Source organism: Rattus norvegicus, chromosome 3, assembly GCF_036323735.1.
Source record: "Rattus norvegicus strain BN/NHsdMcwi chromosome 3, GRCr8, whole genome shotgun sequence".
NCBI classification, from domain to species: domain Eukaryota; kingdom Metazoa; phylum Chordata; class Mammalia; order Rodentia; family Muridae; genus Rattus; species Rattus norvegicus.
The window spans coordinates 42,736,190-42,751,625 of record NC_086021.1 but is presented as its reverse complement, the minus strand read 5'-3'; the positions used below and the strand labels follow the sequence as shown (position 1 = coordinate 42,751,625).

The following is a 15,436-nucleotide window of genomic DNA, read 5'->3' as shown; positions in this document are numbered from 1 at the left end:
ACACAGGGTGTGAAGGGCCCCTACATCCTTCCTGTGTCACGGTGTGATAGCAATTAGCTCCTTTTTGTGCCCAACCAGACTTGTGCGCACTTAGCTATATACAGAACTGGTAGTAAAAGCGGGCTCCCCCCTGGAGCTTGGAGATTTCTGGTCCCGGGTTGTGGGTCTGACTTGTCAACCTCCAGGGTAGGTACAGAGGACAGGCCTCAGCTGCCAGAGCTGTTTCAGCAAGGGCAGATTGGTGGAGCACCCTCAGCTCCACGGTGCCTCCTGGAGTCCAGTGCACATGGCCTGGAGCAGGGATGGGCCTGGGAGGCCCTCTGCACCCATCACGCGGGGTCCATGCTCAGGAGGCCTCAGGAGGTGCCTGGCATGTGAGGGTAGACTCTTCCGAGTCCCAGTTCCTTCTCATTAATGTAATAAGTGCAGCAGTCTGAGCGGATAAAATCACACTGTCGGAGGAGCCGGGTCTCTGTCATCCCTAACAAGGCGATCCTAACCAGCTCTGACTAGCCACCGCAGCCATCTTCTCCAAGACAGGACAGAGTGGGACTCGGGCCTGACTGACAGGCCCAGGAAGCAGCGCCTTTGCTCTTCTCTGACAGTTTCCCTCTGAGTTCCGACCTTTTCCAAACTCTCAAGCCAGACAGGGGCTGAGGTACATTATTAGGGGTAGAGCACTTACTTGCCGGCCCTGTGGGAGGCCCTAGGTTCTGCCACCGGCATCCTACCTCAGTAAACAGGTTAGAGCAGGCTGGGAAACTGAGGCTCCTTCTTGTCACAGAGTCAGTAGCTGGGGACCCCTGACTGATGGAGGCTCAAGCCTGTCCCTGTGAAGTAGGCACTACACAGGACTGGTCAGCATTGTAGCTTGGAGGATACCATGTGACCCTGAAATCATTCCAACTCCCTGAGTCCCAGTGGAGAAGTGGACAGAGCATCCTCGAGTCCTTGGGGAAGGCCGCGGGAGTCAAGGGAGAGGCCAGCCCAGGTATTCCCGGGCCTCATCACACTCCTGCAAACAGCTGGCTCATTTCTCACGAGTACATGCCTGAGCCACCATGACCCGAATGAGCAGCAACAGTTTCCAGAGGGGAGTTTCCCACAGGAAACCCATGCCGCCACCAGAAGCTGCTGTTGGCACATGGCTGGCCGCAGGCACCCAGGTGCGGGGTGATGGGAGACACCCAGACTGGCGCCGTGGAGTCGGGTGAAAATGAGTAGAACCAGAGGTTTCTCTGGGAGGTTGACGCAGACAATGCCGGCTCTCGGCCTCTTCGGTCTCCCCCAGTGATCCCGAGAGATGCTGGGAACTGACTGGGGGAGAAGCTGGGAGACACCGGCCTCTCATGGATTCCTGGTGAAACCCTGCTGCACCTGGGCTAACAACACAGACAGCTGTCTCTGTGTCCCACTGGCCAGCTCTTTAAACTAATTAAAGGGAAGCCAGTGTCTTGCTCTTACAAACCAGGTACACAGATTCTGAAGCCGGCACAGCCCCACCTAACCTGAAGCCCTCTCCACACTCCCAACAGGGACATCAAAGGCCTGGACGCATACCCAGACACCTGCTTATGCTCATGCGCAGTTCCCACAACTGGGCGTGCTTCCCTCTCCACCTTCCCAGCTGTGCTTCCTCCTCAATCCATCCCTCCCCCCGCCCCATCCCCCAAGGCTGCCTCTTCGCAGTCTTGCAAGAGGTCCACCTGGGGAGTAGGCCACAGGGCCAATTGGGCACGGCAAAAGGACCACAAGCCTGGCAGATGCAACCCTTTCTGTATGACAGGGTCTGCTAGCTTTCCAGAAAGTACTCGAGAGATGACCTGGGGATACAAGGAGAACCCCCTAACCCCTGCGCGCACCCTGCAGTGGCCCCCTCTGGCCTTAGTTCCCTCCTCTACTTTGGATCTATCCTGAAGCAAGGGAACTCTTAAGACTCAAAAAAGATGGGGTTGGGGATTTGGCTCAGTGGTAGAGCGCTTGCCTAGCAAGCACAAGGCCCTGGGTTCGGTCCCCAGCTCCGAAAAAAAAAAAAAAAAAGAACCAAAAAAAAAAAAAAAAAAAAGACTCAAAAAAGATCTTCCCCACACAATGCAAATGGTTCCAGGAGAATGTATGCCCTTCCGAAGGTCGGGTCGCCCAGGCCTACAGGGGCTGTGGGGGAACATAGGCCTCTTACCTAGCGAGTGGGCTGCAGTGGTCTCTGAGCTGAAGAAGCGGCCCAGGCCGAGGTCACCAAGCTTCACGATGCCCGTAGCTGTGATGAACACGTTGGCAGGCTTGATGTCTGCAGGACGAGGACATGGGGTTGGTGTGGGAAGAGCAGGCTTAGAAGGGATTGGGGGAGGCAGGAGGCATGGGAGTGACCATGAAGAACCTTTCAGAGAAGGGTAGGCCCTCTTTCAGGGCAAAGCCAACTTCTACTAAGACAGCAAAGCCCATAGAAGGGTTCCTTTCTCTGAGAGGCTTCCCTGTGACTCTGCTTGCCACCCACTGTGGAACCTGGGGACAGTTTCTCCCCGAAGCCTCATTTACCTCATCTGTAACTGACTCTGTTTTCCCCTTCGTCACAGGTTGGCTGTGAATGGAGGGCAGAGATTTCTATGCTCTCCTTTTGTACAGCTGCCTCCCCTGTGCCAGACGAGTGTCAACCGCACGGCAGACACTGACTGGAAGCTTCGCACTGCAGCGACCAGGGCAGGGCCTCACACAGGTGATACCAACTGAAAGACACCTTCCTGACTGACCACCTCACAACTCGAAATGCCTCCCGAAAGCACTTTCTGGGGTGGGGTGGGGATATAGTTAGCTCAGCCAATGCCTACCAAGATGTCAAAGCCCACGGGAAACACTCTTTCTCTGGGCAAAAGAGGCCTTCGCACCAGGTTTGGCCGCACCTGGGACGAGGGGAGTCACGAGTGCTGAGATGGCCCCATTCCCTGAAGCTCATGTGGTGACAAGCTGGCATCAGAGTCAGTCAGACTCCCTCGCCCTCACAGGTGTCTCCTCACATGGAACAGATGTGAGTGCAGCTGTTGGGTACCCAGCATGGGGAACACTAAATGGCCTCGTTCTCAGGACAGCTCCTGGGGCGCGCGCTCGAGAGCTCAGGGCTAGAGGCCCTGGCCACACAGGGCACTCACCTCGGTGCATCACACGTCGGGAATGCATGTGCTCCACAGCGCTGCACAGCTGCACGAAGTACTTCCACACAGTCCTCTCAGGGATAAGCCGCTTCTGCTTCTTGAAATACTGTAGGGTGACAGACAGACAGGCCCGGATAAGCATGCTTTCAGCAAGGGTGGCACAGTGATCGCATCAGCAAAGGCTGAGCAAACAGTGAGGGGCCAGCATGTTGTGTCGACGCCACTCTTCAGCCCAGAGGAGCACCATGAGGTCGGAGCCTGGCCAGAGAGATCCCGAGGAAGAGACTCTCAGTGATCTGCTCACAGGTGCTGGGGAGAGTAAGGACTCCCATCAGTTCAAGCCTGGTGTGGGAGGAGGACATCCAAGCCAGGCCTGAGAGACAGTCATTGCTGTCCCCATGTCCCCAGAATCATCAAGTCTCAGTGTCATGCCAAGAAACAACTCCCCGGGCTGCACTGTTAAAGGCATAGTAACCCTTGAGGAGATGGGCTTATCTTTGTCAAATAGACGCTTGGTTTAGGCATTAATCTACCTCCTTGCCTTAGTGTCTTAGGGTTTCTATTGCTGTGATGAAACACCATGACCAACGCAACTTTAGAAGGAAATGTTTATTTTACCTACTACTTCCATATCACAGTCTGTCATGGAAAGAGCCCAGATGCACAAGCTGGTGCAGCGGCCAGGAGGGGTGCTGCTCACTGGCTTGCTCCCCATGGCTTGCTCAGCCTGCTTTCTTACAGAACCCAAGACCAGTCCAGGGACAGCACCACCCACAATGGGCTGGGCCCTCCCGCATCAATCGCTAATTAAGAAAATGCCTTTCAGTCTTGCCTACCCATAGTGGAATTTTATGGCTACATTCTTTTCAGTTGAGGTTCCCTCCTCTCAGATATCTTTAGCCTATGTCAAGTTGACTTAAAATTAGCCAGGATACCTAGTAAACCACATTCAAACCACCAGGGGGAGAAAAAAAGAAAGAAAAATGCTAAGAAACAACTCCCCAGGCTGCACTGAAAGAGGACTGAAACAGAAGGTTCTGGAAGGATAATGCAGGAACATATCCTGAGGCACAGTTGAGATAAGAGGCTGTGTGTGCCTGTGCGTGTGCATATGCATGTGTGTGTGTGTGCATATGCGTGTGGGAGTGTGTGCGTGTGTGTGCGTGTAAGGGTGTGTGAGCCTCTGGGCAGCAGGTCTGTACTGGCAATGGCTAGTACCTCAGTTATCTTATCACCAAGCTGTGCTTCTAGTGGCAAGAGGCAGCACTGTGGCCCATTGCCAAGCACCGGACCTGGGGAGGAAACAGAGGTGAAGGAAGGCCCTGCTGTGCACAGGCCATGCTCAGCCATGCTGCTGGGCCCTCAGCAAGCAGCATGAAGGCCCTGAGGGCTACAAAATGGAGGTTGGCTAGGCCTTGTGAGCTCATCGCATCTAATGACGCTGAGAATCCATGACAGGGACCATGCCCAGAGAGGCTCAGGCCCATGGCTAAGCATCAGGAGCACTGAGGCTGGGATCTAGAGCTGGGCACCTCCAGATACAGGGCTGTGATAGGTGCAAGCTACTGGCCTGGAAGTAAAACCCCTCGAGGCTCTCCCGAGGCCCTTCTAGGAGGAGCTGGAGAGCTAGCTGTTCTGGTCTCCCAGAAGACCTCTGCTTTGGGCCACCCCCAGGCCTCTATGCCAGGCTGGGCGGGCTGTTATTTACACCATAATGTTATTTGGTCCTCATTACAGTGTTTACGTGGGGACGTGTGCAGCCGAGAGTGGTGATTTTCTAAATGTCATATTCTATAAGTGCCAGCTGACATTTAGTAGGAAGGCGCTGAGTCTCTGGTGGGTTTCAGACGGTGGCGGCTCTGGGCCTCACCAGCCTTGTAAATAATGCCAGCACCATGGTTGACCGGCTTCCGGGGCTGCAAGCCCTCCAGACATAAGCCCTGCTGCCCAGTGACCTGTAAGGCCAGTGGGAACACTGTGGTGTGACCCAGGCTTGGGGTTGCAAAGGCTGGGTTCCCCTGGATACTTAGAGAAGAATGAGAGAGGTGTGGCAACAGAGTTTACCTGGTCCCAGGCACCTTGCTGGGTATGAGGAAACTGGGTGCAAAGCCTGCTAAACTGTCCCAGGTGTGTCCAGCTAGGGCACAGCCCCCAGATCCCTAGCTGGCTGCAGATGCAGCAGGGTCAGCCCTATGAGGAACCTGTGCTGTCAGCTGCTGTGGGCTGGGAGAAGAGGGGCATCTGCTAGGGAGGATGGAGGGTGAGGCTGGGGCAGGAACAGCCTCCACACTACCCAAACTCAATTCTTGGTGTAGCCTGACCCACCTGAACTCCAAGCCAGGGCTAGCTCAGGGCACACAGAGAGAGGCTGGCTACGAAAGTAGTGGGTTGGCTATCCAGTCTGAAGAATCGTCTGGCCTACAGCCTTTTCCCAGAATCCTCTCTCCTAAAAGGTCACCAGGAAAGGTAGGCACTAGACTCAGGGAGGGGAGCATTTGCCTAGCACTGCCCCCCCCCCCCCCGCTGTCTGTCTCCAACTCCATTCCAAGATTGAGAGATTACAGGGGAGTCTAAAATCCATGGGCTACAGGGGAAGTGGAGGGTAAGGAGGGGGCTCCAGGTCTCTACTTCTGTTCCATCCCCACCCAACCCTCTTCCAAACACAAGGACCATTGCTTCTGCTCCCTCTTGGGAAGCTTAGGAAGTCTTAGGAAGCTGCTATGAACTCAGCACAGTCCCCAATTCTGAGCCTGAACTGAGAAACTCTGCAAGACTTCACCCCTCCCCCCATGGTCATCACTTTGCCTGGTGCCAAGACTTGACCACCCCTTGGTACCAAGACTTGACCACCCCCACAGTGCATCTCAGCTTTCTGGGAGTTTCTCACTTCTACACTCCCTATCTGCTCCCCATCTCCCCATCAACTCCACTTAGGAACCACCTCCTCCAGGAAGCCCCCTCTGATTCCACAGGCCCTGACCTTGACTCACTCTGCAGCCCGCCTTCCTGGTAGAACTTAAGGGCTGGGGCACCACCAGCAAAGGTGATGGACTGAAGTGGGGTTAGCGTACAGAGATAGCAGAGAGCTGCACGTATACTTGGGGTACGTGCAGAGGGGATGGCAAGTGAAGGAGAAACTAGTGACGGGGCCTAAGACATGATGTATCACGTCTGTTCCCACCAGGGATGCGTGTGGAGATTAACACCCCTGCGAATGCATTAACGTGTCAACGGAAATATAAAAGCCGGTGATAACGGCTCAGTAATGCCGCTTCCCAGCGACACCATATTCCTAGGGGCCGAATTTCAGAAGAGCAACTGATAAACAATTGCTCAATCCCCAGTGCCTGCTGGGAAGACAGAATCCACATCCGCCATAGCCAAATACAATTGGGAGCTCAGTGTGGGGCTGAGCATGGCCTTGCTTTACTCAGGACACACAGACAAGGGGGAGGCAGGTGATGGGGGTCCACTCTAGGGGCCAGAGATGAGGACCTATGCCCGCAGGGACACACAGGCCTCAAGGGAGAAGTGAGGATCAGAGGCTACAGGCTGTGTTGCCTTTGGCTGGACACTAAACCTCTCTGAGCTCAGTGCTTTAGCATGGCTGTGGCTGACAGCGGCACTCTCCCAATGGAGCTGCCACGTCCCTGAAGCCAAACACATGGTTGTTTCACTCCTGAGTCCTGGGATGGGGACAGGACAGCTTAGGAATATGGTGCTGAGTTTTACGGGGTTAAAGTTGCTCAGTCCCTCACAGAGAAGGCATGGACTCCTCGCTAAGGGTAATGAAGGTATCACCTGTCCAAAGGCTGTGTAAGTCGTGTGAGTTCCTATGTAGTGGGTGTTCTCAGACAAGGCAGCCTTTCTAGGCCTCAGTTTCCCCTTCCACAGGAAATGGCAGTTGGACCCACAGGGCACGCTGCTTAATGCACTGCTGCGTATGTTGAATTAAGCATCTGTGGTTCTGTTTAGCAGGGGCTGGAAAATTGGCAGTGATTAACAGGAGACCAGAGCCACTAGAGTGAAACCTCGCTTTGCTGGTCAGCTGGGGATGAGAACTCAGTAGTGACTAAGAAGACACCAGCTTCACTGAGGCAAAGTCTTGGTAGTGTTTCCTAAAGACCGGCACACAGGAGATGCGTTCAGAGGCGCCCACGGTCATACCTTGTGCTAGCAGCTGAACTAGTAGTGTTTAAGAGTCACCCAGGTGGCTTCGAAGGGATGCAGGGGACATGGAGAGCAGCTGAGGCTCGGCACTACGAGAGGCCATTGGTGACGGTACAGCCAGAGTAGCATTTAAAGCCCCAGAATTGAAGGGGTCATGAGGAGAATTTGAGGCTTAGCACCAAGAAGAGGGCCCAGGAGGAGCGACTGGTGCAGCCCAGGTGCAGCAGAAGACTCTGGTGTTTGAGAAGAGCAGCGGCGGCAGCGGAGGGGAGCCAGCCAGAGCCTAGAAGACCAGCCGTGTGTGCTGCAGACGGTGGAGCCCAAGTCCCTCGAAGGAGCCCAGAAGATCCTGCGTGGATCCCAGACACTGCACTCGGAGTGATTTACGCAGTTGGAGTTTGGCTTTGCTTTGTTCAGACTGTGCCTTGGTTCTTCCCCATTGAAGTGAGGAAGAGCTTAACTTGCTTTTTTTATTTTACAGGAGCCCACAGTTGAAAGGCTTCAAATTTTTAAAGTGTTTGAATTTGTAGAGACGGTGGGATCTTTTTTTTAAGTTTTTGTTAAATGCTCTCTATTATGATTAATGTGTGATCTTGAGGACGAATGAGAAAGGAAAGGCTGTGGGCCTAACAGTGATGTGCTTGTGTGTCAAGCGGACAAGAGGGTCGATCTGTGTCAACCTGACACAAGCTGGAGTCATCGGAGAGGAGGGAACCTCAATTGAGAAAACACCTCCAGAGGATCAGGATGCAGGCAAGCCTGTGGGGCATCTTCTTAATCGGTGTTGATGTGGGAGGGCCAGCCCTTTGTGGGCTGGTGGTCCTCCATGCTACAAGAAAGCAGGCCGAGCAAGCCAGTAAGCAGCGCCCTCCATGGCCTCTGCCTCAGCTCCTGCTCCAGGTTCCTGCCCTGCCTGAGTTCCTGTCCTGACTTTGCTTCAATGATGAACAGTGATGTGGAAGTGTAAACTAAATAAGCCCTGTCCTGTCCGATTTGCTATTGGCCCTGATGTTTCACCACAGCAATAGTGACCCTAAAACGGAAATACAGAGTCTGACTTTTGGAGGTGTTGACTATTTCCTGTTGAGAAAAGTGTCCCCAAGTGCTCTGGGCTGGAGCAGTGTGGCTGGCCCAAAGAGTCCCCTCTGGGTACCATAGCCCTTACCCAGGCACCAACCTATGTAGGCACCATTCTACTTTGTTTTGTGCACTCCCTCAAGCCTGAAAGGAAGATGAGGGTACCCCACATAGGTGCTGAGGTCAGAGCCAGGCCAAGCTATCGCTGGGCCATGGAGGAGCCTCCATAACACCCCCAGCCCCGGCCCATGCACACTGAGAGGAGCCCATGCCCACCCCACTCCGGGCTCCTGACCTTGATCATCTGTGAGAGGTCACCTGCGTCAGCCAACTCCAGCACAATGTTCAGCTCATTGTCTTCGATGAAGGAGTCCAGGTACTTAATGATGTTTGGATGGTTCAGTTGCTGCACCAAGGAGGAGTCGCCAGCGATGAGTGGTATGGCCCCAGTGCTGCCCTGCCCCCCACACCCCTCCAGCCTCTGCCAGGCTCAGACTGCTTCTGCTCATTGTCCTTTCTCAATGTCTCAGCCGTCCTTTGGAAACTAAGAATCCTTCCTACCCTAAGAACCTCTGACTGACTCTCCAGTCTGGACTCCATGATGAGGAAGTAAGTAGAGCCCAGGCAGGGTGGTAGAAATCAGCTCCATCTGAAAGAGGACCCTCCCTGGTGGTGACACTGTACCTACATGGCTACCGGGTCTTGGGGAGCAAGAGAGGATTCCCATACCACTACAGACATTAGCTCGCAGCCAGGGTCTGACTGACAGCATGTTTTCTAAATGCTCTGGAAGTCTTTGAGTCCAGCTAGTCTGAGCCAGCAGGAAAAGCTGCTTTCTCAGGTCTGATGAGAATGGCTGAGGCCAGAGATTTGAGTAGGTGTGCAAAGATCCCGTGCTAGGGGAGGCCAGCACACCCCAGGGGGCGCTAGGGACCGACCGATGGGACTGGGCAATTCTCGGTGGATGACAGCACACAAATCAGCTCACAAACTACAGAACTGTTCCTGACTTTAGTCTTTAATTTCATTTTCAGACTAATCCATTTCACAGCCGCGTGTGTACGGTGTGAGGCAGGAGTTACAGCTCGCTCTTTCTCATCAGCAGGTCCAGACTGTCCCATCGCCCTGTTCAAACTCTCCTCTGTCTCCTGCATTGTTTTGTGGTTGTTATGAGAAGGTTGTTGGAGGGTAACCCAGCCTCAGTTGCAGTCACAGAACATTACGAGTTTTTGTTATTTATTTTTATCATCATTATTATTTTATGTGCACTGTTCAAGGGTGTCAGATCCTCTGGAACTGGAGTTACAGGCAGTTGTGAGCCGCCATGTGGGTGTTAGGAATTGAACTCAGGTCCTCTGGAAGAGCAGCCAGTACTCTTAGCTGCTGAGCCATCTTTCCAGCCCTATACTTTTTCTTCATTATTATTGTGTGTGTGTGTGTGTGTGTGTGTGTGTGTGATGTGTGTGTGTGAGAGATGTGTGTGTGAGTGTGTGTGTGTGTGATGTGTGTGTGATGTGTGTGTGATATGTGTGTGAGAAGTGTGAGTATGAGTGTGTGATGTGTGAGTGTGAGTGTGTGTGATGTGTGTGTGATGTGTGAGTGTGTGTGTGATGTGTGAGTATGTGTGATGTGTGAGTGTGTGTGATGTGTGTGTGATGTGTGAGTATGTGTGATGTGTGAGTGTGTGTGATGTGTGAGTATGTGTGATGTGTGAGTGTGTGTGTGAGATGTGTGAGTGTGTGTGTCTGTGATGTGTGAGTGTGTGTAAGATGTGTGAGTGTGAGTGTGTAAGATGTGTGTGATGTGTGTGTGATGTGTGTGTGTGATGTGTGAGTATGTGTGATGTGTGTGTGTGTGAGTGTGTGTGAGATGTGTGAGTGTTTTGTGTGTCTGTGATGTATGAGTATGTGTAAGATGTGTGAGTGTGTGAGTGTGTAAGATGTGTGTGTGATGTGTGTGATGTGTGAGTATGTGTGATGTGTGAGTGTGTGTGTGAGATGTGTGAGTGTGTGTGTGAGTGTGTGTGAGATGTGTGAGTGTGTGTGTCTGTGATGTGTGAGTGTGTGTGAGTGTGTGTGTGATATGTGTGTAAGATGTGTGTGTGAGTGTGAGTGTGTAAGATGTGTGTGTGAGTGTGAGTGTGTAAGAGGTGTGTGTGAGTGTGTGTCTGTGATGTGTGAGTGTGTGTGTGTAAGATGTGTGAGTGTGTGTCTGTGATGTGTGAGTGTGTGTGTGTGAGATGTGGAGTGTGTACGTGCCATGGTACCTGTGTGGGGGTCAGAGGATAATCTTGTTGAGTCAGTCCTCCTGTCTTTACATGGATGTGGGAACAGGAGTCAGGTGGTTTGCATGGCAAGTGCTCTCTCTACTCATTAAGCCTCTTGTGAGGAAGACATCAGGAGTGAGACCCAAGGCTTTTGTACTTTCTCACCCTCCTGCTTGGGGCCCAAGTCTAGTCCAGAAAGTTCTCTCTCTGGCTCTGGGGAAATCAACATGGAGATTGGATGGGAAGGAGGGGCCTATCTCAGACATACCTGCTGCTCCTATGCGCCATCTTGAGAGGCCTAGGATACTTGACCTATAGTAACCTTGGCAGCTGGTTACCAAGACTAGCTTGATCCAGGCCACTCACCTTTAGGAGACCAATTTCTTTGACACAGTCCTGTCTGGCTTTGGCATCCATCATCTCAAAAATCTAGAGCAAGAAGAAGCCAGAAACAGAACAGTTAAAACCACTGCCAATGGGGGGTTGGGGATTTAGCTCAGTGGTAGAGCACTTGCCTAGCAAGTGCAAGCCCCTGGGTTCAGTCCCCAGCTCCGGAAAAAAAAAAAAAAAAAAAAACCACTGCCAATGGGATTCAAGGAAGCCCCTGCTCACCCTGCTCCCTCCCAAGGACCCAGAGGAGTGAGAGCCCCAACTCTCGCAGCAACAGCACAAGTCAGAAACTATGTTATGCTGCCGGGTCCCATGATGCCTCCTATGTGGTGCGAGTCCCTGTATTCAGCTTACAGAGCCGGGACTGAGGCCCGCAGCCTCTCAGGCTTGCTAAGTGGCATGCTGTCAGAGCTCCTTCACCAGAAACCTAAAAGGACAGCCCAAAGGCAGCATTGCCAATGTCTCAGCACAGCAGCCATTACACAAAAGAAGTACGATGGCCCAGAATGCCCTCTAGAAAGGCAAGAGCAGACAGGATCTCAACTGCGGGAGCCTGATGCCCCAGTGCTCCAAAGAGAATCTGAGGGTCACAGGTCAATGCTGACACTACGCAGCCAGTGTCTTCTCGTCCTCTCCCATGGGTGTCTGGCTAAGCTACCCGCTCTGTCCAGGGTCTCCTGGGCCCAAGGCACTTGGTTCTCCCTGTAGGAGAACCAGAAGAATAATGGGCATAGGCAGCCAGGCTGGGGTGGAGTGGGGATTCTAGGCACATGCTATGTCTTCCTAGCCTGGCCTTGCTGTTGTATATACCTCCCCTCCATTTAGAAGGCTTGTAGAGGGCAGGTTGTCCCCTTTGAGGCAAAGCCTGAGGTGGGGAGTGTTAGTAAGTCGCTACTGTTTTCTTCATCTGAAAGATGAGACAATAATTCTAGCCCACGGGGTTATCGCCAGGCTCCCAGGTCCGAACACATCCCCGTATACAGTAGGTGCCTAATGTGTGCATACTTTTCTTTTCCTTTATGTTTTACCATGGGCTAAACTTGAGTCCCCTAAGAAGTTAGGGTCACAGTGAAGCCACTTGGCCCTGAACTCACCTGCACCTTCTTCAGAGCCACTGTCTTCCTGTCCAGCAGGCAGGTGGCTTTGTAGACCTCACTGAACTGTCCTCGGCCAATCTTCTTCTCGATTTGGAAGTCTGCCAGTGAGCAGCGAAAAGACAGGGTGTTTGGGTGCCTCTGTAGGAGACAAAGGCATTGGTGATCAGTCAGGCTGAAGTGAAAAGCTTAGGGCTAGACCGCTAGGACCCCAGCACCCCAGCAGCACCTTCTAAGCAAAGCAGAGATTTCACTCCCCACCCCCAACAACAGGCCTGACAAGTAGAGTGTGTGACAAGTGTCAGAACAATTCTAGGCTCATTCTAGGCTCATCAGCCCCTCCCACCATAGTCATTGTCCTGACACTGTCAGTCACCATTAGCTAGGACAGCCACTGCCCATCAGAAAGGGGACCCAAGCCTTAGGTGTGCAGCTTACATCTGAGCTTCCCTGGACAACCTGTCCCCGTTACAGTGACAAAGAAAAACCAGACTTTGTGGAGACTGCAGAACCGGCACTGAAAGCCAGGATGGACCAGAGGGACCTGACCAGGGATACTGCTGACAATATCTAATCTCAATCCTGGTTTCTGCCCTGCCTTTTACCATTCAGTTCCTGGATAAAAGACACACGACCTTAATTTTTTTTTTTTTTTTTTTGGTTCTTTTGTTCAGAGCTGGGGACCAAACCCAGGGCTCTGTGCTTCCTAGGCAAGCGCTCTACCACTGAGCTAAATCCCCAGCCCCCTTAATATTTATAATAAGCCTTAGTGAGCACAAGAGCTGAGCAGATGTCTCTCCTCTATGACATCATGTCTATTCCCAGTCGATAATCCCACTGTATAACTTGCCATGTTTTGTCTGGGCTGTTCTTAACTCCACTTGGTCAAACTACATGGCCATCATTTTAAGATTCTTACCCATGGTGGCTTCTCCCCTCTCCACCTTCCTCTCTCTCCTCATGGTCTCCCCCAACCCCAAGCCTGAGAACCTCAAGCCAGGCCTATCTCAATTCTACCCAGCCTTAGGCTGTAGACATCTTTAATCACCAATCGGAAATAACCTGAGGGCAAGATCACATACCATCACTTGGGTCTACTTGGGACTCTTCTGTCTCTGGTGCAACCAGGCCTTGGGGACCCGTACTTAGCATCACAATACATAGCAACAGACCAAGCTTCAACACAAGGAGACTGCGGATGCCCTTCTGCCAGCCCATGCTTACACTGCCTGCTTCCCTCGGCACAGTCAATGTTGGGCTGGCTTGACTCTGAAATCTTGAGCACTGGAGGAGGATGGTTCGGAGAGATCCCTGACTACAGACTCAAGCCAGAGGAAGATGATGTCTACTGGGCAAACTCTTAAGGAATTGCCAGTACCTACCTACCCACTAAGTGAGCACCTCAGAGGCCAAGCTTCCCCCGGCACTATACATGCCTGACACAGGACAGCCGCTACCTCAGAGAGACCGGAGTGGGGCCCCACGTTTCCCCACTGCTGGGAAGTGAGGGCTGGTGGGGTGCAGCAGAGCCAGCTCCCACTCTCTGTGTCTCCTCCGAGGCTCCGGGAGGAGTGAAGCTACATGGCCAACTACAGGGGCACAGCTGAAGTCACCCCTGGAAAGAACCAAGGTGGCTCCTGCGCCCTCGGTTGGAGGTAGACCTTTAGAGGTGACAATGTGCTGCTGTGCATTAAGAACCTACTGTGTGCATTAAGAACCTACTGTGTGGTACCTCAGAGTTGCCAGGAATGCCTGACAGCCGATGGAAGGACTCTTCCTGCAGGCCTAGGCCGGTACAATAGGGACTTGAGTTCTTTGTCTGACCCCGACTATGCTGTTAGTGGTCCTGGGTGAGGCCCTCCTCTCTTGGGCCTCAGCATCTCCCTGGCACAGTGGAGGATGTAGCGGGGTGATCACCAAGGTTACTTGTTCTGGGAGGCCTTCTTCTCATTAGGATGGGCGGATGAACTGTGGGCTGAAGACCTCTGTGACAGTCTGCCCAACCAGGAGGCCATACTGCCCAGTTCAACAGTGGCTCCAAAGTCTAATGGATGTGGGCTGGTAGTAGTGGGGTGACTGAGACTGAGGTCCTAGCTCACACCTGCATATGGATGACCCGGATTCAGATTCCCTGTCATACTCCATTCATCCCAACTAGAGAAACGGTCTCCTAGAGTGAAGCTTGACAAGTACTATGGCACTGGGGGCACAGCTAGGCCACTGGGGTGGGAGGCTACTTCTGGGGCAGCCTCTGCTCAAGTGCTGGGCATCTCATACACATGAGAGTCCTGACCCTAATTTAACTCCAAGGAGAGAGGAAGGGTGTGGAGTCTTCTTACCCTCCCGGCCAGGTCTGTATGTTGCCCTGTCCCTGCAGGCCTGTTTCCCAGGTTACCCTCAGCAGGATCCAGTTTGCTAGGAATCCGAGTGACCCTGGGCCTGACTGTGGGCAGGGAGGGATGCCTCAATGGGAAGTCTCTGGCTCCTTTGGGGAGAGATGGCCCTCAGCTGTCCCTCAAAGGAGGAGCAGGCAACAAGATGACCTGGGCTATGAAAGGGCAGGCTGCTGACCCAGCAGTAATCCCACACACACTGCACAGTGGCCCCAGGAGAAGGCCTGCACTGCAGAGGGAGGGTGTGTGGATCAGGAGGAGGATGGGGAAGAGGAGGAAGAGGAATAGGAGGAAGAGGAAGAGGAAGAGGAAGCAGTCTCTGTAAACATGACCACACACAGCAGGAGCAGCCTGGTGGGCATGGTCACTGTCCCCAACTGCATCCTTCCTAGAAATGTCACTAGTTTTCTGAGGCCCAGGCAGGACATAGAGGGGGATAATGGGAGATGACTCCCTTAGGACACCCATCCTACCCCAGAAAACCCAGAGAAACACAGGCTTTCTTTTCCAAGTCAGATCAAATTAGGCCAGAAATACCTGCCCCCCCCCCTTTCCCCAACCCCTTTGCTAATTTGAGTTTAAAATGTTTGAACCACGATATGCCTCGGCCATCGACAAACCCTTTTCTCCCCTATGCTCACTCCCTAAACAGGAACATAAAATTACACGTTAGAAGGATAAAAATGCATTCGCCCAATTAATTTTCTGAAATCTCATTAAAAAATTTAGCCTGACTAAGTCAGACTTCTGACCTGAATTTTAATCATCTTTACACTGGATGGGCCTCTCCTCCCTCATACTGGTGATGCATCATTAATTTTAAGGCAACTGTTTCTATGATTTTAAGAAGCACACTTCATCAGCATGACATTTCCTGTAAACGAATTTCACCTTTAAAGA

At 52.7% G+C, this 15,436-nt stretch overlaps 1 protein-coding gene across 8 annotated transcripts in view; it reads right to left on the bottom strand.

Moving 5' to 3' along the window:
* Positions 1-15,436, bottom strand: part of Nek6 (NIMA-related kinase 6) — a 72,033-nt gene that overhangs the window by 14,401 nt on the left and 42,196 nt on the right. For all 8 annotated transcript variants that reach the window (NM_182953.2, XM_006234100.3, XM_039105336.2 and 5 more), the window contains exons 3-7: positions 12,144-12,284; positions 11,026-11,088; positions 8,689-8,799; positions 3,144-3,252; positions 2,180-2,287 (exon numbers count right to left, since the gene is read on the bottom strand). In NM_182953.2, the coding sequence (NP_891998.1) occupies positions 2,180-2,287; positions 3,144-3,252; positions 8,689-8,799; positions 11,026-11,088; positions 12,144-12,284 (532 nt within the window). The remainder of the gene's footprint in view (positions 1-2,179; positions 2,288-3,143; positions 3,253-8,688; positions 8,800-11,025; positions 11,089-12,143; positions 12,285-15,436) is intronic.